Source organism: Misgurnus anguillicaudatus, chromosome 19 (assembly GCF_027580225.2).
Source record: "Misgurnus anguillicaudatus chromosome 19, ASM2758022v2, whole genome shotgun sequence".
NCBI lineage: Eukaryota > Metazoa > Chordata > Actinopteri > Cypriniformes > Cobitidae > Misgurnus > Misgurnus anguillicaudatus.
The window spans coordinates 35,041,224-35,068,686 of record NC_073355.2 but is presented as its reverse complement, the minus strand read 5'-3'; the positions used below and the strand labels follow the sequence as shown (position 1 = coordinate 35,068,686).

Genomic DNA, 27,463 nt, shown 5'->3' with positions numbered 1-27,463 from the left:
GAAACGATTGTCATTTTTGACAAGAAAAATAAAAAATATGCACTTTTAAACCACGACTTTTCGTCTAGGTCCGGTCCAGCGCGACCTAACGTAAATGCGTAGTGACGTAGGGAGGTCACGTGTTACATATATAAAACGCACATTTGTGGACCATTGTAAACAATAAACTGACACAAAGACATTAATTAGTATCATTCCACATACAACAACGTCAGAACGGTCCTCTTTCAACACACTTGTAAACACTGGGGCGGAGTTTCACGTTTGTCCCCTGTGACCTCTTGACGTCATTATGTATTGCGTGAGGTCACGCTAACGCTTTGTAGTTTAAAAGTGCATATTTTTTATTTTTCTTGTCAAAAATGACAATCGTTTCGCTAGATAAGACCCTTATGCCTCATTTGGGATCGTTTAGAGTCCTTTGATTCTCCGTTGAAAAAAACTGTTACGTGTTAAGTGTTGGTGTCCATTAAAGTCAATTAAAATGAGAAAAATCCTGGAATGTTTTCCTCAAAAAACATAATTTCTTCTGGACTGAACAAAGAAAGACATCAACATTTTGGATGACATGGTGGTGAGTAAATTATCTGGATTTTTCTTTTAAGAAAATTGAATATTCCTTTAATACAATCAGGGGAAATAACTCACAATTATGATTTTTTTTGTCTAAATTGTGACGCCCTTTCAAAAAAATCTATTTATATGCATTGATGTATAATACAAGGTTGGTTAGATGAAGGATCATGGATGGATGAATGTGTGGATATCTATCTATTATGGGCTGATATATAAATAATATCCACCTTTAGTATATAGACAGAATTTGATTAAATTATTTTGTTTAAACTTCATTTTCAAGCAGGTGTTACAACAAACCCTCTGTTTGTTATAATTAATCCCACCTATGGGGTAAGTTGTAACTCCTGTCACTTTTGGTGTATTTGTACGATAACGGTAGGTCCCACCAACAAACTTCAAGTGTTCATTTGTATCAAAGAGGTGTGTGTTGATTGTGTAAAAAAAATTATTCATTTAACTAATATTTTAGTTAGATAGAGCCAAAGCCAAAAAGCATTAGGTTGTGCCCCCCTTTCCCCTTCTATATGTGACCCTAGACAACAGATCAGTCACAAGGATACATTTTTTTATTTAGATTTATACATCAACTGAAAGCTAAATAAATAAGGTTTCTATTTATGTATGGTTTGTAAGGACAGGACAATATTCTGGCGAGATACAACTATTTGAAAATCTGGAATCTGATGATGCAAATAAATTTAAATATTAATAAAATTGCCTTTAAAGTTGTCCAAAATAGCAACACAGATTACTAATGCTAAAGACATTTTTATATATTCATGGTGGAAAATTGACAAAATATCTTCATGGAACATGATCTTTACTTAATATCCTAAAGATTTTTGGCTTAAAAATTGATACATTTTTAACTATGGTATAAATAAAAATAATGTGGTCCACACACAAACAGAAATCTATGAGATGTCCTTACTAATATAGTAAACAAACCCTTACTGAGGTGCTCGGTTGGCTGTACCATCTGCAGGAGGGTTTCTCAATTGCCACCGAAATATCCATACACACCTCCCCAGGGGTAAAGCTGCATGTGTTTTATTAGCCTGGGGTGCTCAGGAATCATCAGGCCTCCGGGTATTTTAAGAGTTTCTTCAGTCTCTCCATAAAACTGTCCTGTTTATGATTGTGGCATTCCTGCAGACATAAACAAAAAGTTAAAACCAGGATCTGATTATTTCAGGATTACCATAGCATTTGTGTACACTGCAAAAAATGACTTTCTTATGGAGTATTTTTGTCTTGTTTTCAGTAGAAATGTCTAAAAAAATCTTAAATTAAGATGCTTTTTCTTGATGAGCAAAATGACCTAAGAAAATAAGTCTAGTTTTCAGACCAAAAATATACGATTCAAGTAAATTTGTGCTTAAAACAAGTAAAAATATCTGCCAATGGGATGAGAAAAAAATCTTGAGATACTTCATTCAAGCAGATATTTTTGCTTTTGATTTAAGAATTTTTAGATATTTCTACTGAAGACAAAAATACTAATTTAGAAAGTCATTTTTTGCAGTGTAAGCAATAAAGTACGAGAGACTTGAATCCCTTCTACTGTTTATCTTTAAACCCCTAAATGTTTAATAAAAATATACAATAATTAAACACAAAAGATATACTGTAGTACCTGACTTATACTGTACATAGTAGCATAATGTGGCTTTAATGATGTAATGTGCCGTGATACTAATAATAGCTCTGTAATGTGGCTATACAATAATTATGCTTCGCGAAAAAACATTGTCCAATCAGCATCAAAGACCAGAACGGCATTATAACTTACTTTTATAGTAAATTGTTGCAATCGAAGCTTCCTGAGGTGTTTCTCTTTATTGTCTTTTGTGTGCAATTGTTAAAACATTGACCTCTATAGGTTTTGCCTGAGCGACCTGTTTTTATTGTAGTCTTGCGTAAAAAGTAACTACGGTTTTATTACATTAACCATGTTTAACCTTTCGGTTTATGTAGTAAAATCACAGTCAGCACAAATTTAATTTCGTTTGTACTTCAGTGCATTATAGTGCCTATAATTTGAGTGTTTGCAACCTATGGAAACCATCACCTGTGTTCACCTTAGCAACTGCAAGCCAATGAACCAGAACATTGTGCTGTGCATTGTGAGCAAGAACCACTTAATAATTTTTTTCTGAATGCATACAATTCAGTTTTATATAATTACGAGTGCTAGGCATTTTTCAAAGTTTTCCCAAAATGCTTTGCTCTCAGGTCTGGTTAATAAACAGAGGGTCTGTAAACTCCAGGACTCAGCAGACGGGAACTGCTGCTGTCAGGCTTTATTGAGTCTGTAAAGAAAACCAGTCAGAAGGGAAAGCATGTCAAACTTTATTGCCTTTTCACTATCCAGCAAATATTTCCTTTCCGCCAACAGATTACTGCTCTGATAGACCTGCCGTATAGGATATGATATTATCACTGCACAACTTTAAATTTTTTTCCTAGATCAAGGCCGAATGGTTCCTTGAGTAAACATTTAATCACACACACAGAAGTCGTCTTTTATGCAGATTACTGAGCCAAACATGTCTGAGCCTCTTTCTAGTGTAGCAGGCACATCAGGGCCAAATATTTTCCCTGCTGTGATATACCGCTACTGGCAGAATCACATACAGACATACACACCCGCTGGAGCATCATTCGCCCTACGGCTAACAGGGCCACTACAAACCATCTGCCTCACCCGCTGAAACACTGAACTAACTGGCGCATGCTAACAGCTAATTACTTCATTTCTAATGCATTACAATAAAATCACTCTCCACCCAAACATATTCAAGGTGCGAGAGGGATGCAGGGGTCCCTTATTGCATCATAAAATGACAAAGGATGCAAATTAGCTATTACACTGCAAAAAAGGACTTTCTTACTTAGTATTTTTGTCTTGTTTTCAGCTAAAATATCTAAATTATCTAAATTAAGATGATTTTTCTTGATGAGCAAAATTACCAAAGAAAATAAGTCTAGTTTTTAGACAAAAAAATCTGGCAATGGGGTGAGAAAAAAAACTTAAAATAAGATTTATTTTTTCTTAAACACTTAATTCAAGCTAAATTTTCTCACCTCATTGGCAGATATTTTTGCTCGTTTCAAGTACAAATTCACTTAAATTGTATATTTTTTGTCTAAAAACTAGACTTATTTTCTTATGTCATTTTGCTCATTAAGAAAATGCATCTTGATTTAAGAATTTTTAGCTATTACTGTAAAAAAATTCAGTAGAAATTATAATGTTATTGCAGCTGGGTTGCCGGTAATTTACCGTATTTAAATTTATGTTATTTACTGGCAAGAATTTGTTCAAAGTTACATACATTTTAAATATTAACAAGTCTTTATCTTTACAGAATAAAACTATACAATAACAGCCTCATGCAAAGCATTCTGGGAACCAGAAATCATCATCAACCTTTTTCTGTTTTTTGCTTCAGATTTTGTTTCCCAGAATGTTTTGCTTGATGCTGTTTTTTTAGTTTTACTCTGTAAAGACAAAGGGCCTCATTTATAAAGCGTGCGCACAGATTTGATCGTAAAGTGTGCGTAGGCAAAAATCCACGGCAAAGTCCATATTTATAAAAACTGTCTTTGACGTGGAAAAGTGCTGAGCGTCACGTCAGGGTCTGAACAGACGTACGAACTTTGCTTGTCTGATTGCTGCAGGTTTTTGGAAATATAAGCCATTCTCTCTGTTTGAAATTGGGTTTAAACATTGACAAGCGCTCTTTTATCTGACATTAATTACGCATCGTTTAAAGGCGGAGATCTGAAACAGCTCGGCTGCAGGCACAAGTTCAAGTTCATTTGCGAATTATAGATTTGAAAGGGGTACGCGCGTTTTCTGCGCGTGTGTTCGGTTTGTGGATCACACGTACGCATTTTTGTTAAATGATCGTAAGATCAAATGTAGGATGGTTTTTATGCAGCATTTTATAAATGAGGCCCAAAGACTTGTACATTTTTAATGTTCATTTAACTTTGAACAAAATGTTGCCAGTAAATAACATAAATTTAAATCTACGGTAAGTTACCGGCAACCCAGCTGCAATTTCTACGGAATTTTTTTACAGTGTATTTCTACTGAAAACAAGACAAAAATACTAAGTTATAAAGACATTTTTGGAGTGTAAAAACTAGACTACACTGCAAGAAATGATTTCAAGAAAAAAATTTTTTTTAGTATTTTTGTCTTTTCATTAAAAATATCTAAAAATTCTTAAATAAAGATGCTTTTTCTTGATGAGCAAAACGACTCAAGAAAATAAGTTTATAGTTTTTAGACCAAAAATTTCAAATTTAAGTGATTTTGTGCATAAAACAAGCAAAAAAATCTGCCAATGGGGTAAGCTAATTTTTCTTGATTTTTCCTTGAATTTAGTGTTTAAGAAAAATTTTCAAGATTTTTTTGCTTACTCCATTAGCAGATTTTTTTGCTTGTTTTATGCACAAAATCACTTAAATTTGATATTTTTGGTCTTAAAACTAGACATATTTTCTTGGGTCGTTTTACTCATCAAGAAAAAGCATCTTTATTTAAGAATTTTTAGATATTTTTACTGAAAACAAGACAAAAATAGTAAGATTTTTTTTCTTGAAAATCATTTTTTGCAGTGTAGCAATTAAGCTTATTACATCTTTTTTTTGTTGTTGTACAATTTGTGTACATTTCTATATTCTTTCTTTTGTATGGCTTCACCTATAGTCTGTGAGGAAGCATTCAATACCCAATAAATGACTTTGAATTAACTTACGAAAAGATGCAAAAGCTGGATTTAAGCTTATTTTGAAGGCTATCCTCGGATGCATATTGTACGTCATTGAAATTATACATCTTCAGTGACGTATGCGATCAAATACTACAAATTTTCAGCAAAATCATTACATTTTATTATAGTTGTTAAAAAAGACATCTCTGACACATGATGCAATGTGATAAAAACCAGTCCAGACCATTTAGGATTAAGGGTGGTCCAACTGAGTCTAAGCTGTTTTCTTGCTTTCAGCTGGTCGCTACGAGAGTCTAAACCACCTCTGGTCTACATGTGCTTGTGTCTCTGAATGGGTCCTAAACTGAATTTAGGACCCAGTTGGGTGCACTTATTGCTGATTTGGTATGCCAGTAGTTTGTCTTCCCACCTTTGATTGCCAACAGAGAGTCTTAATAAGGATTTTGCTGAAAGTGGCTGTTTAATTAAGGACCACATGGCTCTTCAATGAGAATGAACATGCTGGGATCGAATCAGGAAGTTTGGAAATCCCTGATGATGATCCAGTAATACACACAAATACAGCGCAAGCCATTCCAGTACTGTACATTCTCAATCAGAAATTCATTCATCATGAACATTAAAATGTTGACCTTCATGATAAGCACTAGTTTTCTATCAATAAACGGCTCTCTTATGAGTAAACATACTAGTTACAGGTGAAACTGAGCTGTTTCAATATTTAACTGCTGGAAAAGCAAATAAACGAAGACATCCTGATTTAAACGCAGCCGGGAACAGATGCGTCTCAGCATGTGTGTTGCTGTTCTTCAGATTGCATGTTATGCACGGGAGCGCTGCATTAAGTGAAAGTGATACAAGCTGGAATGCACTGATGCATTTACACATCAGACAACATTTCTACAATCTCTGATTCCCCCAAAATCAATCGGGTTGTTTTGTTTGGGTTCAACACGGTGCGGATTTAAGATCAATAGAACTGACAGGTCAGGTTAACTCGGTTATCATGGCAGTTTTTGTCAATAGTTTCTTGATTGAATACACGTTTCTCATTTCATGAAGGTAATGGGAATTAATGCACTGATTTAGACAGAGAGGTGAGGTGATGCAAAGAAGAGGCTGATAAAACTTTAGGCTGCAGGTGTTTTCACAGCTGTGAATCACTGTACATTTGCATAAAGCTGAACTGTTCCTGTAAAGAGTTACTGTAGTTCAGTTTTCATCCCAGGGAACACACATACTGATCAAATATAGTATATACTTTGTGTAATACACTATCCTCCGATTTCACAGAAAAGGCTTAAGGTTAGTCCTAGACTAAAACGCATGAAAATATCTTTAAATATGCCTGTGTCATTGATTTGCCCCAAGATACACACCAGTAACATCTTTCTCCTAGGCATGTTTACAAAAAATGCCTAAATATCTTAGTTTAACTAAGGCCTAGTCCTGGCTTTAGCTAAGCATTGTCTGTGAAACAGGCCTGTAAATTGCTTTGGATTAATGCTTCTGCCAAATGCGTAAATGTCACAACCTTTGTCATATCGCAAAGGTCTGTTGGTCATGTTGCTGAAAATCTTTAGGTGTCTGTATGTCACTGTGAATGTGCACATTTTTGTCTCTATGCTCACTAGCATAGCCAGGATTCACAATGTGGGTGGGCCCAGAGAAAATCAGGTGGGCCTTAACCAAAAATGCACCTGTTATCAAAATATACAAACACACAACTACACCAGCTTAATAAGAACAAAAGCCTGTATGGGCCCTATTTTAACAATCTAAGCGCAATGTGCAATAAACCAATAAGAGTCTCATCTCCTTTACAAGCCAGTTGCGCTGGCGCCATCCCGATTGCATATTTTGGCAGAATTTGTCAACTAAAAAACTTAGCGGAGGAAGAAGACCACCAGTTTAAGATTGATATTAAAAAATTTTGTTGTTTTTATTTGTAATGAAATTGTTATTTTTTGGTATTAAAACCTTTAAAAGTCGTTTTCTTTCACTCATGGAAGTATTTACAGTTGCTGTAAATATATTGATAGCCCAGATGATCAGTGTTATCTCAAAGAATATTTTACAAATATGCAAGAAAAGCTTTGTACTTTAAAAATACTTTAAATAGTAGCCTAATTTGTTGGTATTTGAAGAGTTTCGTTGCAAAACGAAGAGTTTTTTTCAGAAGCATAAGAAAACGGTTCTCATCTCATCATATCCACAGGTACAAAGTCATCATATATAATAAATCTTTGGGGTAGCATTAAAAAAATTCTAAATAAATGCAATATTTGCATTTGTTTAAAGCAAAACATTTAATTACTTACCAGGCTACAGGTGAAGTAGCTTTTTACGCCTTCTAACGTCTCATAATCGGTTCTCATTTATGTCCAAGACACTCAATAATAATCTTTTAAAACATTTTAACATTGTAATCCTTAGATTTTTCATATTTTAAACGTTTGTGTGCTGCTGCGCATCCATGTGATAAGCAAATGTGCGTTGCCGTTTATAGGCGCATATGCGCTCATTAAATAACAAAAGCAATATTTCTCCATTGGCAGGTTTTTGTTGGTCAATGGCGTAGTTTATTTTATTTGCCTCAAAATAGCAACGCACCAACAATGCGCCTGAACACACCTCGTTTTCAGACCAGAAGGCCTGATTTATTGCACTACTAAAAGGCTCGACATTAAGGCTTGTCCGCTTGTCCGGGACAAGTGGATTTTTTGTAGGACAAGTGTAAGAGAAAATTAGTTGTCCGACTGGACAAGTTAAATTTTAATCAATGTTACTTCACGTTATGTGCCGTTAACGACAGAGCAGAACGCGCAGCGCAAACACAGAGCGGAATATTAAACAGAGAGCGCAGCACGCCGACACACACATGTACTGTTATTGTTACTAAACAAGCTGTGCGCGCATTAAACCTGATCGCCGAACACGAAGGGCGGGAGTCACGGAGAGTGATGTTTCTTCAGGCTCCAGCGTGAATATAAATGACTTCACTGTGTGGCCAAAAATCTGATTTAAGTCCGTATTTTTTCTCTTCTAACGTTCGGTAAAACACATAATGGGCTTAAAATCTTGTTTAAGAATCTGTTTTATAACGAGAATCTCTCTTTCAGCGCGCCTATGTGTGTGTGCGCTGCGCGACAGCTGATCTGAATCGGACAGAGTTCGTCACTGTACATTAAAAATCCCACACAAACATTACAGCGTAAATGCTAGGTTTAAGATTGATTTTATATATATAACAGATAATCTATATACATTTATTCTAATAAGTTATTTAAAACATGGTAATGTACAGTGTTTTAATGTCAGACAATCATTGAAAAATCTTCTATTATTTTGCTCCGCCACTGATTAGCAAAACACAAAAAATACATTATATTATAAATCTTTACCCGGACAAGTGACTTTTGTGCATGGACAAGTGAAACACAAATTTACTTGTCCGAGGGACAAGTTGCTCAAAAAGTTAATGTCAAGCCCTGCTACTATTTACAAAATTAACTTATTCCTTATTATAATAGCAAACAAGAGTTTAAAAAAAAGATATATTTTATAGGTCAATAGTGATAATTGCAACATAATTTACACATTAGGATAACTAATAGGCTTTACTGGATAGGCAGGTGGGTGGGCCCACCCAGGCCCACCCATAGCTACGCGACTGATGCGTGTGTGTGTAAATTTTAGCGGCATCTAGTGGTGAGACTCTAATATTGCAACCAACAGCTCACCCCTCAATTTTAAAACGCATATGGTAGCCGCCACAGGACAAACAGGTCGTCTGAGACAACGTAGGGACGACCTGTCTGTTTAGGGCTACTGTAGAAACATGAAGGGGACTTTGATGTAAGGGGACCCACAGTGTATGTAGATAAAACGGTTCATTCTAATAAAAACAATACAGTTCATTATGTAAGGTCTTCATACACCACTGATAACATAGTTATGTATATTATATTGCATTTCTATCAAGAGATCCTTCTAAAAAAAATTTTACACAATACACCTTTAATCCCAATTTAGTGCCGATTCTTTACTCTTAATTTTGACTGACAGACTATGTTATGCAATATTTCTGTATCAATGTTGTCACCATGAAACGGAAGTAGCGTTTATCTTCCTTTCTGTATCGTGATGTATATCAAGTGAAAAGGCTTCTTGAATGAGAAAAAAAATTTAGGGTGGGACTTGATTTTGTCTTTTGAGAACTGATTTGAGAACCCAAATCACATAAACTCACATCAAAGTATGCGCTAAACTTTTTCATTGTCCATCATTTTGACGGACAGGGTTTTAAAAATTTTGTCATAATCATTTTTTATTACATGGCTTTTTGGAATGCTAAAATCTGATTGGCCAGTCACGACATTTCCAGGTTTGTTTTTTCCAGATAAAAATCCATCAAAACTAATAACACACGGTAACCCGGATGCTGCAAATTATTTTGCCAGGTACAGTTTAATATTATACAAAAATAAATAATATGTTTTTTAATAACATATATGACATTATATTTACAAATGATTAAACCTAATCGTGTTCTTGACATTTTTTTTTTTAAGTTTGCCCACCAGACTTTTTTGAGATTTTCACAAAAGTTTTACAAAATGTCTTCCAGGAAAATTTGCTTCTATAAATATATAAACATACAAATAAATCAAATGAAAGGACAGACACACTTTCAAACAAACAAACAAAGGGGAAAAACGTTTCATCCCTTCATGGAAGGTTTCTTCAAAAATACAAAATTTTTAGCAAAAAGCGGAAATAAATGCATTTTGTCAAATTTAAGATTATCAAAACATACAGGGAGTTAAAATTAAATAATAAATAATAAAATAAAATTAAATGAGTTTTTGCTTCAGTTTTTTATAAATTGGGTAATAGTGTCTAGATAATAGTGGAATAACAGATTACCAATAAAAACTCGTCAGGAAAGCGTCATTGGCTGGGAAATGTTTTCTTTTAATTGACGAGATAAAAACCGAAAGTTAATGGTTTTCCTCAGGGAAGGTCTGCATTCGTTAAAAATTAGATTATAAAATATTTCAAATCAATATTTAATGTTCCTTACCTTACTTATGAGGTAAGCAATAGTCATGTAATAATCGGAAAAATGTACAGGCAGCAGGTTGTTATTGCGAAAAAGCCCCTTTAGTGTTATAAAAGACCCGATCGACACGAAGCAGATCACACCCGATCACAATGTTGGGGCTTATTTCTGTGATAACAACCAGCTGCCTATACATTATCCCTTACATAACCCCAATTCATTTTCAGACTTAACTTTTTTTTGATTATGATGGCACATGAATTTAAAAAAACGAATTTAGTACATAAATAATTTATAAATAAAACACTACAGCATTCTATTAAAAAAATATGTTTTTCGTTTGTATTTTATGGTACTTTAAATGTGAAACGTTTATTGCCTTCTGGCTCTGTCTCTACATTCAAGTTAGCAAATGATGTTTAAAAATATCATAGTTAACGCTTTGTACAAACCAGCTGGTGCATCCTGACAAGATTCCAGTAACAAGCGATTTGTCTCTCCGCAGCCAATTGCAGCCAATCGGAGCATTACTAAAATTTACTAAACCCTTAGATCAAGTGAAGGGTTGGGCATACAGTATACAGTTAAATAACGCGTAAGGTTCATTGAAGTTTGTGGACAGCCTTCTTTGTGTGGTCTACCAGCCTTGACAGCAAAATGATTCCTATAGAAGCATATCAGTGAAGCTTATTCACCTTATTCCGCCACGCCCCTTTTTAATTCTTCGCTCTTCCACATTTTGTCAACAGACTTCCGCTGCTAATATGGCACAGTGCATTCGGTAGTTAGTTTGGTGGTTAGAAGATTGTTTGTAGTTCACTATAACTTAGGCGAAATGACAAATATTGCTACTGCTGTAAATGTTTTAAATTAGGAGCTCGGTTAAAACTTCATACGACACTCGGATAGAGTTATATTGTCCCATCAATCGTCTCGTGGTTAGACGATATGAAGCGGCCGCGGCATGTAACCTGGCATATTAAATTAGCTCGTCCTGTCAGGAATTGATGGAGCAGCATTGAAAATTATTAAAGTACTTATGCCTACCAATATTTACACAGTGATTTCGTCTTTTTTAAAGCAAATGTGCACCTTAGCCAGTCCAATAACTATTTCGTTTTTATGTGGTAATGTACCATGATAGAATTCATTTGCAAACTTGCCAACACTTATTCCTTCAAATCAGGAGACTTAAATCCTTTTAAGTGGAATCTAAAGCTCACATATGGTTTAAGAAATTCCTTACAGATCATATCTGATCACATTGTAGGCTAAAGGTTTAATATAACTGCACAACATCTGATCACATTGTAAAGGTTTAATATAACTGCATGGCAGGTAACATCTGATCACATTGTGAAGGTTTAATATAAATGCACAACATCTGATCACATTGTAAAGGTTTAATATTGCACAACATCTGATCACATTGTAAAGGTTTAATATAAATGCACAACAGCTCACATTGTAAATGTTTAATATCACTGCATGACATCTGATCACATATGAAGGTTTAATGTAACTTTACAACAGGTAAAATCAGGTCACATTGTAAAGGTTTATAAAAATAACTATGGACTAAGAAACAGCTAACTTTTCAGCAAGACCACCCTGCAATAAATTAAGATGCAGCTTTATCAGAGTCATCAGGAGCTGATCCCAAGTGTATATCTGGAAGCTGTTGGTGTATGTACTGGTAAAGTGCTTGGCGACTGTGTAATGGATGCAATATCAACCCTGTGTAAAGCTGACAAGGATGGTTGTTTCTGTACATTTGTGACAGCTCAACACATTGGAGCAGTTTCTCGGACAGGGTTTACAGGACTAGGATTTAATTATATTAGGACATTTTAGTTTTTACAAACAAACCCTACAAAAAAACAAGACTGGTGCGCATCGTGTGACAAAACAATGGCACTCGTTGAGGTATGTGAGTACAAGGTGTTTTTAAATTATTGTAGCTCAAATATGCATTTTAGCCTGGTACCAGAATAAGCCCTGTCCGGGAAACCGCACCATTGTTTTCCCATATCAGATGTAGGTTGCTTCAGGTTGAGTTGTGATTTTAAAGTGTAGTTGTGGTCACAGACGGATGGACTGTGTTTCTGCATCACAGTTTAGGAACATGTTGATTGTATCATCCTCACAGTTGTCCACTGCATCACTACACATCAATGCATCTGTGAAAATAATATAACCATAAACATTTTTTATGTTAGTATTTAAAATAAAGTTGCATCATGAGAATTAATATATAAATGGCACCCATACTTAAACAGAACAGTGTGTAAGAGAGAGATGCATTAAAAAGAGACAGTAACATTATACACACAACCTTTAACTTCAGTGTTAAATAATACGTTGTTTAATAGGTCATTATCAATATCTGAATGAGAAATGAACTGACATTCTAGCATCTGAAATCTCAGTAACTTGTAGGAATCACGTGGGCTACTGTAATAATGTAATGTATGTACTATAATATCTCGTTGTACTATCGTAAATATAAAAATATTTGTGGACAATTAAAATCATTCAAAATAGTTGCATTTGATAAACTAACGTTACTGATCTTAAGTGTATTTGTTGAACGGAGTTCACAAATCTAACTTTAGGCGAACGAGCACATAGTTAGCTAAGATAGCTTACCTGAAACTGGCCACCTTTGCAACACCCGCCGTGGTTTAAATTTACCGGAACATCGTAGTCGAACCTTTACTTGGGATAAGGGTGTTCCTCAGTCGGCTTCCCGTTCGTTAAAATTGGTAAGAAACAAACATAAAGGCACTTGAGTGAGCTTTTTAAGTTTAACACGTCGCCTTCAGCCACTGCCTCAGCTGCTCATCATGTATGCGCCCGGAAGAACGTTGACAAAATGAACGAAATGGCGCCGCCCTTGTTGTCGTGAAAAATAAGGTGAATAGCAGAAATCTGGCCAGAGCTGAGAGTTTCATTCTTCTGGTTGTTATCATGAAAGAGACAGACCCTTCTGGATTCTTCAGCCCGGCGTTCCTGGCAAACCGTTGCTTTAGATGCATGTCCCAAGGTACCATCCCGTCCCACTTATGAGCCTGAAGAACAGTGAATGGAGAGACAATGATGTCACAAGGGAAAAATGAAACCTGGCTGTATGGTCGACTGGAATATTGAATGGCGCTGGAATCAGGTCATCCTTTCAAATCACTTGCAGCGTCTGCTTCTATATAATCTTTACACAGCCATTGATTAAAACATCGCCAGTGAGTGAACGGGGAACTGAGGAGGTTGGTTAAAGGAACCATTCAGCCAAAAATGTATTAAAATTTTGTCAATATTTGAAATGCAAAACCCTCTAAGTGTGTCTGACATGTTTTCTTTTCTTCACTCATCCATGTCAGGGCAGCAGCAGTCAATGAATTTAACTGCACTGCAGACTTGCAACATCTTGCATCTTGGACATCAAATTAGTCAATTTGGACCAAAATCTTAACCCAAACGCAGTGATATTTAATAAACTGCTTCACGGACCAGATAAAAATATATGTAGATAAAAACAGCTCATTCTACGGTAATAAAACAACCTATTCTTAAACTTTGGTCGTTTGTCCATTTCACCAAATACGACCAATACTGTAGATGCATTTAATAAATTAGCGCCTCTACCGGCAGCAGGTGAACCTTAATATATTAGAGTATAAAATTATATTTTGGGGTGATAAATGATATGTACTGGGATAAGATTTTCAATTTAAACCGCCAGGATTAATTATATTTTATTACACATTACACTATTCAGGCATTTAGGCCAAATAACGTACCCATTTATTTATTATATGATATAAACACTGCATACAAAACAGTCACAACTTTTTAAAAATTTACTTAAAATATTCCAAGTGTACTGAAGTCAAACGATCGATTTATTTAAAGATCCAAAAGTAATGACAATCCGCTGTAAATATCAGATCCGGTGTACTGATTCAAAAACGATGATATGTCATATATGATTGTGAAAAGGCATTAGCCGTTTTTCAATACCAAGTACGCCAAGTTCGGACTTGTGTCCTTCCTAGTTCGGACTTGCAAGTTCAGACTCGGAAGAACGAACTTCTGACGCGAAATGCATTCTGGGAAACTTCGCTGTCATAAGTCCACACAAGTCTCCTCCGATGCATCCTCGATAAAATGGGCGGATCAAGAACACATCCGGGGATTTTATGTGAACTTGGGCTTGATGCGAACTTTGAATTGGAACAGTACTTGGGCCGCGACTGATAACGTTTCACAAGTCCACAAGAACGCAAGTACAGACAAGAACGCATATTGAGAAACGGCTATTGTCTCTCGTGTGTCTCATGATCGATTGCATCATTACGTTAGCTAAGAATGTAAAGCGCTATTGGCTCTTGACCGACTACGTCATGCTGGTTTATGTTTGAATGAGATCCGACTGTGCGTTTTGATAACAGAGATCTTCATATAAAGTAATCGTACGGCTTCAGTTCGCAAGGTTTGAAACACAAATGGTTTGTAATATTTTATACTGTTTTATGCGTTAAATACCTGTGACTGTACTTTACTTTTACTTGCGTGTTGTGTTTTATATGGTTGAGAAGTGGTTGGGTAAGGGTGAGGGTGTGGTTAGATGCTCCAAAATATCTTTTAAACCATACATGTTTATGAAACCGTTTCTACATTGTGTTTAATCTGATGTATAATGCAAAAACCTTAAAACGTAACAACAGGTTGTATAAGCTACTGCCGCTAGAGAACACTAAAGGGCGATTTATAATCGTGCGTAGCTCTACGTAGCCTGACGCGCACCTCGCAAAATTTTTAACAGCGCGTCAGTTCTACGCGGACCACAAGCGCTGTGATTGGTCCACCAGAACCCCCCCGTCAGGTAAAAAAAACTGCGTCATAGCTATTTCCGTTTGTGACGGTGAAAACAAAGATGAGCCAAGTTGAGGAGTGATTTAACTCAAACTGCAACAAAAGTCGCTGTTTATTTACTTCCATCATTGCAGGTCTTCTCAAATTATACACAACAAGTTGCTGTTTCTTCTTTGTTAACTTGCCCAGTTTCTTCTTCACTGACGGTTGCGCTGCTACACGCGTGGATACTGCCCACCAGCGGTCGCGCGTGTGTTTGCACGTAGACGCAAAAGTATAAATGAAAACCGATGCATAACCTACGCCGTCGCTGCTACGCCGTAGGACCTACGCACGACTATAACAATTCCTTAATCCCTTAATACGTCACTTTACGTCGTAATAAGGTGCTTGCACAAACGACCAAAAAGGTCGTCATTTTTGGATGACAGTCTCTAATAAAACAATACAGTTCATTATGTAAGGTCTTTTTACAGCACTGATAATATAGTTATGTATATTATATTGCATTTCAGTCAAGAGATCCTCCTAAAAGTCCCACGTTGCACCTTTAAGTCATTCAACAGCTTTGTGTAAAGAACCAATTAAATAATAAAAAATGAAGGGATGAACTATTCCTTTAAGTTTAAAATATAATAGCAGTGATGGGAGTTCAAAGATGGCTCAGTCCTGGCGATCAGTGAAGGTTAGAGTCAATAAGCTTCCAGTGAGGGATTTAGTTGGATTCTAGCGGTGTGAACAGAATTTAGTGAACAAAGGAGAGGGACAAAGCCAAGGACAGCCAGTACACTGAGAGAGAGAGAGAGAGAGAGAGAGAGAGAGAGAGAGAGAGAGAGAGAGAGAGAGAGAGAGAGAGAGAAGAGAGAGAGAGAGAGAGAGAGAGAGAGAGAGAGAGAGACCCAAGTTGGACCTTAACCGGTCTCTGAACACCACACAGCCCACAGACCATTAATGAACAGAAGGAACAAAGAAAAAGATTAATGAATAATAGACACAGAACAAATGAGTGGCAAAATAAAGGGACAATAGTGCACTTGTAGACTGTGTTCTTTCTGCAGTATAACAAAATAATTAATTCATTAATAATTATTATGTACTCATAAATAAAAGTGAATAATGAATAACTGTTTAATAGGGGAATTTGATGCAACTAGGTTAGTTAAAGCAATTAGTTATTACAGTAGTTGTATTGCCATGTATTCGGGCTGGTAAAGCAGATATTCAGTTTATTGTCTAGATGGCTCTTCTTGAACCTTTATTCTAGATTTAACCTAGCAGGACATCTTAAAAAAATGTAAACACTTAAAATATTCTGTATCAGAGATATGGACTTAAAGGATTATTTCACTCAGAAATGAAAATTCTCTTATCATTTACTCATCCTCATATTATGCAAATCCCACATGACCTTCTTTCTTCTACAGAACAAAAAATGAGATAATTAAATAAATATGAATCATTACGTTATGCCATTTAAATGCCAACTTCATAACAGAAGAGCTTACTCCTAAAATGCAAGTCTGGTCAATCAGGCAGCTGGTTCTGTCTTAATTTCTGTCTAATTTCAGTTTAAGGGCCCTATTTTAACGATCTAAGCACATTGCCTAAAGCGCACGGCGCACGGTCTTAATGGGCGTGTCCGAATCCACTTTTGCTAATTTAATGACGGGAAAAATGGTTTGTGCGCATTTTTGACAAGAAAAATAAAAAATATGCTCTTTTAAACCACAACTTTTCGTCTAGGTCCGTTCCAGCGCGACCTAACGTAAACGCGTAGTGACGTAGGGAGGTCACGTGTTACATATATAAAACGCACATTTGCGGACCATTGTAAACAATTAACTGACACAAAGACATTAATTAGTATCAGTTGACATGCAACAACGTAGGAACGGTCCTCTTTCAACACACTTGTAAACACTGGGGCGTAGTTTCGCGTTCGTCCTCTGTGACCTCTTGACGTGTTGATCTATTGCGTGGGGTCGCGCTGGCGCGTCATGACCGGATCTAGACGAGAAGTTGTGGTTTAAAAGTGGATATTTTTTATTTTTCTTGTCAAAAATGACAATCGGTTCGCTAGATGAGACCCTTATGCCTCGTTTGGGATCGTTTATTGTCCTTTGAAACTCCGTTGAAAAAAACTGTTAAGTTGAGTTAAGTATTAAATATTGGGCTCTATTAAAGTCCATTAAAATGAGAAAAATCCTGCAATGTTTTCCTCAAAAAACATAATTTCTTCTGGACTGAACAAAGAAAGACATCAACATTTTGGATGACATGGTGGTGATTATCTGGATTTTTCTTTTAAGAAAATAGAATATTCCTTTAAGAAAGGTTCTCATCTCACCATATCCACAGGTACAGAGTCATCATATACAATAAATCTGTGGGGTAGCATTTAAAAATAGATGCATTTGTTTAAAGGAAAGCATTTGTTTACTTACCAGGCTACAGGTGAAGCAGCTCTTTGCGCCTTCTAACGTCTCATAATTGGTCCTCATTTATGTCCAAGAGACTCAATAATAATCTTTTACATTTCAATCCTTTAATCTTTTTATATTTGAAAAGCGTTTTTGTGCTGCTGAGCATTCATATGTGATAAGCAAACCTGCGTTGGTGTCCCGTTTATATAGCGCATATTTCTAACGCGCTCTTTAAATAACAAAAAACATATTGCACCATTGACCAGGTTTTTGTTGGTCAATGGCGTAGTCTATTTTAGTTGCCTCAAAATAGCAACGCGCCAACAATGCGCTTGAACACACCTCGTTTTTAGATCAGAACGCCCATGGGCGCAAATGCATTTGCTATTTAAACAACGTGGCGCTAAACGTGAAAATTATAATTGTGACGGGTCGAAACTAGCAAAATACACTTGCGTCGCGCTTTCCGCTGCACTGCGCCGGGTGTATGATAGAGCCTAATGTCAGTTTTTAAATGCAAATGTTTTTTCTAAACAAGACAAGTGAGACGTGACTTGGAATGACTGCAAAATATTGCTTGGAACTAGAATTGTCTGGTTTGTGTTGCACGCCCCTACGTGCCAAGTGTCCTGTGGAGAGACTGATGGTGTACAAATCCTTCTCTTTTTAGGGCCCTAACAGAACTGTTGAAACAGCCAGGCGAGGCAGGGGGCGTGGACAGAGGAGGCCACCACCCAATCGGATCCAACGGCATCTCTGGCAGATCGATGCACAGCAATAACGGTGAGTCAAAGATACGCAGTTACTTTTGTAGAATCTGCTGTGTTGGTTCTCAGGGGATTCACAGATATACAGAGCGTCAAATTAAATATAATAGCACTGGGGCGAAAAATCTTGGCAGATCAGTTAACTTTATTTCCTACAGTTTGGCTAAAGAGATGAGCCTTGCTGATTTGTGTCAGTTTTAAGTCAAACTTCTTGTTACCCTTCTAACCTCCATATCTACACTTTAAAAACTGCTGGGTTATTTTTAACCCAGTCTCAGACGTCACGCCCACGGACCGATGGCTGAACGCCTGATGCATATGGCACAGTTTTCTGGAAACACTTCGAAAGTTGTTCTTTGATTAAATTATACAGGATTTGTGGGAGACATGTGTATCATGTTCTTTAAAAGGGACATTTCTCAAGACTTTTTTAAGATGTCAAATAAATCTTTGGTGTCCCCAGAGTGCGTATTTGACATTTTAGCTCAAAATACCATATATATCATTTATTATAGCATGTTAAAATTGCCACTTTGTAAGTGTAAGCAAAAATCTGCCGTTTTTGGGTGTGTCCTTCAAAATGCAAATGAGCTAATCTCTGCAATAAATGGCAGTGCTGTGGTTGGATAATCCAGATTAAGGAGCTGTATTATCCCCTTCTGACATCACAAGAGGAGCCAAATTTCAATTACTTATTTTATCACAATGGTTTACCAAAACTAAGATAGTGGGTTGATCTTTTCACATTTTCTAGGTTGATAGAAGCACCGAACACCCAATTATAGCACTTAAACATGGAAAAAGTCAGATTATTATGAAATGTCCTCTTTAATGATTTAAATGGAAACAACAAAGCCGATAAGTATGCAAGGTTTCATGGCATAAAGGATTTAAAAGACGTGCAAGAGTTTTGCTTGACACAATAGAAACAAAAGTGCAGCAAATATGGGATATTTGAAAGTGTTTGCCATTGTTGTTATTAACCTTAGAGATTTTCGTAAATGAATTATTTACACTGTCTGTTATCGTGGAGACATTTCCTCACCCCTAAACATGACGTGGCACAAAACGTGATTGGTTGCTTTAAGTGTCATGTGGCATCTTGGGCGGTCCTTGGCCATTTAAAGGGATAGTTCGGCCAAAAATGATATTAAACCCATGATTTACTCACCTCGAAGCCGTCCGAGATGCATATGTCCATCATTTTTCAGACAAACAGATTTTCAGTTATTTTAGAATTTTTATTTTTTTTAGATCTTTCAGTTAATCAAATATAAAGTTACGGTGTCCACGTCCTTCAAGTCCAAAAAAAGTCACAAAATAAATCCAAACAGCTCCAGCATGATAATCAAAGGTCTTCTGAGGGTAATCCACATCGTTTTGTTGTAGAAATATCCAAATTTAAAACTTTATAAACAAAAATGTCTAGCTTCCGATAACGCCGCCATCTTAGTCGCATCCGCATTCAAGATGAGAGCGTATGCAGTTTACGGAGGTTACTCTGCTGCTACTCTGTGCCCCCACCCTCCGCATTTGTCATACGTCACTAAGAAAAGTGCGTACACTACGCTGATACTCTCTCCTGAATACAGAGGACTCTAAGATGGCGGCACTACCGGTAGCTAGTTGTTTTCGTTTGTACACTTTTGAATATGGATATTTCTGCAACACCGCGCGGGTTATCCTTTAGAGGACCTTTGTTCGTCATCCTGGAGCCGTTTGGATTTCTTTGGGGAGGGATGGATGTACATTTTTTGGACTTGAAGGAGCTGGACCCCGTAACTTTACTGTTTAGCAGCTGGAAGATATAAGACATTGGCTGTTTCTCAATTCCAAGAACGGACTTGCGTCCTCGTGGAGATCGAACTTGCCAGACGACCTCGGAAGAACGAACTCAGAAGGTCGCGAGAACACAGAACGCACTTATGAGAATTGAGATGTGTGCGATCTTCCTGTTGGTCACCTGACCTCCGCCATTCTTTTGCCGCAATGACTTATGGGCCGTGAAGCGATTTCAGCGCGCAAGTCTGCACTCGATGCCTCCTCGATATCAAGAACACATCCGGGTATTTTCATGCGTCCTCTGTACTTGCGTTCTTGAGAATTGGAATGAACTTCGACTGTTAATGATGACGTAGAGCAAGGACACGAGAAAGCAAGATCGCTGAAGAACGCATATTGAGAAACAGCCATTTTCTAAAATAATTGTAAATGTGTTTGCCTGAAAAATTATGTATATATGCATCTCCGACGGCTTCGGGGTGAGTAAATCATGGGTTTAATATCATTTTTGGCCGAACTATCCCTTTAAAGCGGCCATTGTTCCCAGACCTTCAGTATAATGGTCTGGCTATGCAAGAATATTTTATTAACCCAGCGTTGGGTCAAAAAGAGATGAACCCAACCTGCTAGGTTTTAATTTAAGCTATGCTGGGTCCTTTTAACCCAAAATGCTGTTTGTTGGGTCAAATATAAACCATTTCTTGGTTAATTTTAACCCAGCATCTGAGTTAATTTAACACATTTTTTTCAGAGTGAAGGGTGCAGAATATACACTGTCAAAAATAAAGGTAAAAAAAGCTGTCACTGGTGCAGTACCCTTTTATAAAAGGTCCTAATATGTACCAATAGGTACATATAGGTACAAATGTGTATCTTTGAACTACCAATATGTACCTTTTGAAGTACTATGCACTCTTTGGGTACACTTTTTGGAAGGGTACTGTCCCAGTGACAACTTTTGTACTTTATTTCTGAGAATATACCAGATAAATTAGGGGAGTCTCTTTTGACGTGGACTCACACAGACCTCACCTTAGAACCTGCAAGCAAGGCATCAGCAACCGCCCACAACATCCTCACACTGTGGCAGCAACTTTTAGGTCACTTTCTCTACCGTAGCTTGAAAATGACTGCCCAAGTCATTGTCCAACAGTATTACAGATAAAGCCAAAACAGACGCACTTGGGCTCTCCGGCCCGTCACCTTTTGACCCAGCAAGTGTAATGAACCGTAAAGAGGGAGTAATTAAATTTGCGGATATGAGAAATCCTACCGCTGCCTAGATGAGGAGGCTTAACCAAGCAACTGTGCTAATTAAGACATAATTAAGAAACGTCAGCCAAGACCTGCTGATCAAGAACACACTGTCCTTCTGTCTGAGATTTTGGGAACCATTTATCTCTCTTGTGCTTTCCAATTCACATGCACATGCACACGTGTACGCACACGGTGTGAGTTTGCCTTTGTGAGTGTGAATATTTCTACGGTACCTTTATAGTCTTTATTACATATAATCTTGTTTTTGTCTAAGTCAGCCTCCTTTCTGTTCAACGTGTATTTAACCATGTGTTCGCCACGCCAGCTGGAACGCTTAATGGACCACCAAAGTCTAAAAAAGTCACACACAGGTAGCAGAAGAGTCGTGACAGGTAAAACCTCCCAGAAGCAGGTGGTCGGATGGATTGGAACGGATGGATTTAAGCGGGAGGTGGAATGATGAGGGCGAAGTGAACTGAAAGACAGATCGGAGGAATCAGGAAAAGTGATCGGTGAAGAGAAATAAAATGGAAATGAGACGCAGATGAATGAATAAATAAGCCAGAAGATGGAAGAGTGAGACCTTGAGGGAGGAATAAAGCATTGGAAATTTTAAAGAATGTGGGTGAGGAATACTGTGGCTGATAAATAAATAAATGACCTTACTAAAAAGTACTACGGTGGTATTGCGGTTAAATAGTCAAAGAGTAAAACATATACAACATAGAGACTCATGGGCTCAGCAACCTCCCAGAGCACCCTTGAAATGACCTAGCAACACCCTAGCAACCATCAAAAAATCATTTTAACTGCAAAGCAATACCCTGGCAATCATCCTCAACCCCTCGGCAACGTAGCAATGAGCGTTTTATAGGCGTCTTTAAAATAGACGGCAAAAAACTCAAATAATAAAAGTTCTTTGTGAATCTTTCGTCATTATGTATCTGTGTAAAGGGTTTGGGGCATGATCCCAAGTTTTCATTTTAAGCCTTTTTTTAAATTATATAATGCCACAAAATGTTTCGTTTTCTCATTTTTCATCTTGTCAGCCATAGAGACAAATACAAACTGCCATAGCAAAGTGACTTTGGTTTTGACGACATGCTTCGAAAATAAGCTTGGATGATTGACAGGTGGAAAGACGTGCATGTTTATCATATACTGTAGCACAGATAAGAAACTGCTGATGTATGTTTTCGTCTTTGCCGTCTGGTCGGGCAGGCAAACCCTCTGGAACAGCCCGTACGCAGAAACACTTTGAAGTTTTTTTCACCTGCTCTGGAGAGATAGATATCTAACTGCTGATGTAAGCATGTTTTAACTGCATTTTTAAATAAGCAATTGTTAGAGGTCTGGCTGGGTGCAAAATGTCTCATATGCGCAGCTAATGAGAGCGACAGCATGTGTTGTCACACTATTTGCATGTTGATGATGAAATATTATGTTGTGTATGTGTGTAAGACTAAAAGATTACGTGCCATATGTGCCAATCATGTACTTGGCAGCATGTGTGTATTATGCGTGTGTGTGCTGTCAGGAAGGGAGGTGTATGATAGACCACCCGTGAGACTCGTCCATCACAGTGTGAAAGTGTGTGTGTGTGTGCGTGTTAATTGTGGCATGTGTGTATCCATATGTCTGAAATCTATTTTCGTCAGTGTTGTTAGTGTGTGTCTGTACGAGATATAATGCGTTTTCATCACTAGTAGTATGAATATGTAAAATTAGGAGCATAAAGTTTGATTTCTTTTTATTCTTCACACCATTCCAGCATATATGGCTATATTCATGAAAACTGGTTTATCCATAAACAAGTTGGGGGAAGGACAATTTGGTATCTTCAATTCACCTTACGCAAAAGTAGTCCCCTGCTGTTGAAAGTTACTAAGTTTTTTTTTATTTTTAAATATGTTTTGTTTTATATGTTTTGTTTGAAATAAGTAAAATGCTTAATAAAAAGAATATAAAAAAAAAGAAAGTTACTAAGTGGACTATTTTCGGGCAGTGCATAATATCATTGCACCTTCTGCAGCCATGTTGCAGCAGCAAAGTCCAGAATGAGAGAATACATTCACCTAAAGGATTATTAGGAACACCTGTTTAATTTCTCATTAATGCAATTATCTAATCAACCAATCACATGGCATTTGCTTCAATGCATTTAGAGGTGTTGTCCTGGTCAAGACAATCTCCTGAACTCCAAACTGAATGTCAGAATGGGAAAGAAAGGGTGATTTAAGCAATTTTGAGCGTGGCATGGTTGTTGGTGCCAGACGGGCCGGTCTTAGTGTTTCAAAATCTGCTCAGTTACTGGGATTTTCACGCAGAACCATTTCTAGGGTTTACAAAGAATGATGTGAAAAGGGAAAAACATCCAGTATGCGGCAGTCCTGTGGGCGAAAATGCCTTGTTGATGCTAGAGGTCAGAGGCGAATGGGCCGACCGATTCAAGCTGATAGAAGATCAACTTTGACTGAAATAACCACTCGTTACAACCGAGGTATGCAGCAAAGCATTTGTGAAGGCACAACACGCACATCCTTGAGGCGGATTGGCTACAACAAAAGAAGACCCCACCGGGTACCACTCATCTCCACTACAAATAGGAAAAAGAGGCTACAATTTGCACAAGCTCACCAAAATTGGACCGTTGAAGACTGGAAAAATGTTCCCTGGTCTGATGAGTCTCGATTTCTGTTGAGACCTTCAGATGGTAGAGTCAGAATTTGGCGTAAACAGAATGAGAACATGGATCTATCATGCCTTGTTACCACTGTGCAGGCTGGTGGTGGTGGTGTAATGGTGTGGGGGATGTTTTCTTGGCACACTTTTGGCCCCTTAGTGCTAATTGAGCATCATTTAAATGCCAAGCCTACCTGAGCATTGTTTCTGACCATGTTCATCTCTTTATGACCACCATGTACCCATCCTCTGATGTCTACTTCCAGCAGGATAATGCACCATGTCCCAAAGCTCGAATCATTTCAAATTGGTTTCTTGAACATGACAAGTTCACTGTACTAAAATGGCCCCCACAGTCACCAGATCTCAACCCAATAGAGCATCTTTGGGATGTGGTGGAATGGGAGCTTCGTGCCCTGGATGTGCATCCAACAAATCTCCATTAACTGCAAGATGCTATCCTATCAATATGGGCCAACATTTCTAAAGAATGCTTTCAGCACCTTGTTGAATCAATGCCACATAGAATTAAGGCAGTTCTGAAGGTGAAAGGAGGTCAAACACAGTATTAGTATGGTGTTCCTAATAATCTTTAAGGTGAGTGTAGTTCCTAGCCATATCTGCCTAGAAAATCGCAACTTTTAATTTTCTGACGGTCTTAGTACACAATGTAACTACAGAAGAGTCCAGTTTTAAAGAGGAAAAATATCGAAACTCTTTGGTTATTTTTTAACATGATGCTAATGGTCTAATCAGATTCAATGAATTATGCTAAGCTATGCTAAAAGTGGTACCGCCAGAACCAGAGATCAGCTGAATGGATTAAAAAACAGTAAAAATCAAGTGTTTAACTCTAGGGGATCTGGAAAATGAGCATATTTTCAAAAAAAGTGGAGTGTCCCTTTAAAGTCGACTCTAGTGTGACTCTACTATTTGTTTTAAGAGTACATTATTTATAATCAACACTCATCGTAAAGGCCACTGAACACAAAATATAATCAGGGTTAGTCAACAATGTTCACTTTCTTTTGATAGAAACTATACTGTACACGCAGAGACCAAACTAAACATCCACCAAGGCTCAGAAATGAGCAAAAATGTCTTATGATCTTTGACCAGCATATTCTTTCAGTTGCCATTGGCAGTCTGGAAAGAATTCATTTTGGGTCAACTTCAAACACTGAAGTTTCAGTCATGTCCCCAGGCGGCATGTCCCCAAGAATCGTGATAGTCTACTTTGGTCGGACCCATGACCGGGCACCGCTGCCATTTTGTTAAAGTTATTTCACAGCACTTTGAGGGGATCAAAGTCGGCATGGCAATTTAGCAACAGGAAGCTTCATTCCTGCACATGCATCAATCATAAAGCTAGAGTTGAATACGTCAATCAAGTGCACATTGATGTCTTGGTGAAAAGCAAATGATTAAAGGCAAAAGAGAAAGGTATAGTGGTTTAAAACGGTTACATGCAGGCTGAGAGAGAGAGGGGGGCGGGGTAAAGAGATGCTTTTTAGGAAATGGAGTGGAAAGCCAGAAAATCTCAGAACACTGGAAAAAATTGGCCTTTCAACCTCTCTCATTCCATCTGAAAGAGGTTTAAATGTCACAAGGCATATAGTACATGTGGTCTGAGCAGAGACACCGAAATGTCAAGCATAGCAAGATGACGTTATGTGTGCGCGTTTCTGCTCATACACGACTTTAACCCTATAACATACACCGATCAGCCATAACATTATGACCACCTGCCTAATATTGTGTAGGTCCCCTTTTGCTACCAAAACAGCCCTGACCTGTCGAGCCATGTACTCCATTACACCTCTGAAGGTGTGCTGTGGTAATGGCGCTTTTCCAATGCATTATACCCCACGGTTTAGGTTGGGTCAGCTCACCTCACTTTGGCTTGGTTAGCTTTTCCATCGAGTTTAGTATCACTTCAGAGTGGGAGGGATTATAGGCGTGTCATTATATTTGCGCTGCCTACTGCTGTGACATCATACAAGTGAGAGCGTCGTTGGAATGCTATACATTCCCATACATTCATTGATTTCACAAAAATTAAATTGACCACCACAAATAGATGTTTGTACATTGCGTTTATCACTACCTCTGTCTCACATGACAGTTTCTGTATAAACACCCGTGGCGTCAGTCGACGCTCTGCCCTGAGCCTCATTTAAGTTGCATTTAAGCATGTATGCGGACGTGCACAACGCGAATGTTGGGGCGGTATTATTATAATAAGATCCCCTTATGACATCATAAGGGGAGCCAAATTTCAAAAACCCAATTTTTCAGGTGCTTGCAGAGAATGGTTTACCAAAACTAAGTTACTGGGTTGATCTTTTTCACATTTTCTAGGTTGATAGAAGCACCGGGGACGCAACTATAGCACTTAAACATGGAAAAAGTCCGATTTTTATGATAAGTTCCCTTTAAGATAACATGCAATTATGCATGCTATTTGGTTTAAACATTTATATTATCATACTGTATATGCTATTATATAATATTTTTGTGTAATATTAAACTGTACCTGTGAAAATGATTTGCAGCATCCGGGTTACAGTGATATTAGTTTTCAGTGGTTGTTATCTGGGAATAACAAACCTGCAAATGTCGCAACTGGGTGATTCTCGTGAAATTAGACTTATGAGATGTCATGAAACATTTTGATAAAAAAGTAAATGCTATCAAAATAAGAAGCATACAGTTACCAACATCTCTTCATGTACTATTTTGCACATGATTTCAAATGACATCATACAGTACAAACCAATTTTGTTGTTTTTTCCACATTTAAGAGGAACATTTTCATTACCGCAATGTGTCCATGACTGGATTTGGGTTCTTTGACATGAAATATTTATAATTAAAAAATCTAAAAAAAAAAAAGTTTCAGTGCATGTTATACTATAAACATTTACAGTAAAGAAACGTGGTATTTGTTAAAACATTGGTAAATGTAGAGAAAATAATAAGAAATATAAATGTGTCCAAGAAAAATTTCTCATCCTCCGCAACAATTTTTAATCATTGTTTAAGCCCTCAAAGAACTAACATTTTCAAAAAAAAAAAAAAAATAGTTGGAAGGGACATAATTGACTGTGACACTCAAGATGGCTACCAGGTAAGCAGTTCTTATTTATCTCTCCAGATAAAAGTTAAAATTTTGTTTGTCATAGTACCTAGACAACACTTTAGTTCTCATTACCGAAACATGAGTTTGTATATGCATATATTTAATGTAATATCATGTTGCGGTAATGATAATTTTTGATAATGAAA

The 27,463-nt window shown here is 37.2% G+C and overlaps 1 protein-coding gene and 1 long non-coding RNA gene across 4 annotated transcripts in view; one reads left to right on the top strand and one right to left on the bottom strand.

The window, feature by feature from the left end:
* Positions 1–27,463, top strand: part of LOC129436462 (protein shisa-9) — a 103,210-nt gene that overhangs the window by 55,839 nt on the left and 19,908 nt on the right. For all 3 annotated transcript variants that reach the window (XM_055194623.2, XM_055194622.2, XM_055194621.2), the window contains one exon: positions 18,358–18,470. In XM_055194623.2, coding sequence (XP_055050598.2) covers positions 18,358–18,470 — 113 coding nt within the window. The remainder of the gene's footprint in view (positions 1–18,357; positions 18,471–27,463) is intronic.
* On the bottom strand, positions 11,853–13,310 carry LOC141351113 (uncharacterized). The gene is made up of 2 exons (XR_012359310.1): positions 13,042–13,310; positions 11,853–12,572 (listed from the first exon to the last, which is right to left on the bottom strand). It is a non-coding gene; the product is annotated as an uncharacterized lncRNA (long non-coding RNA).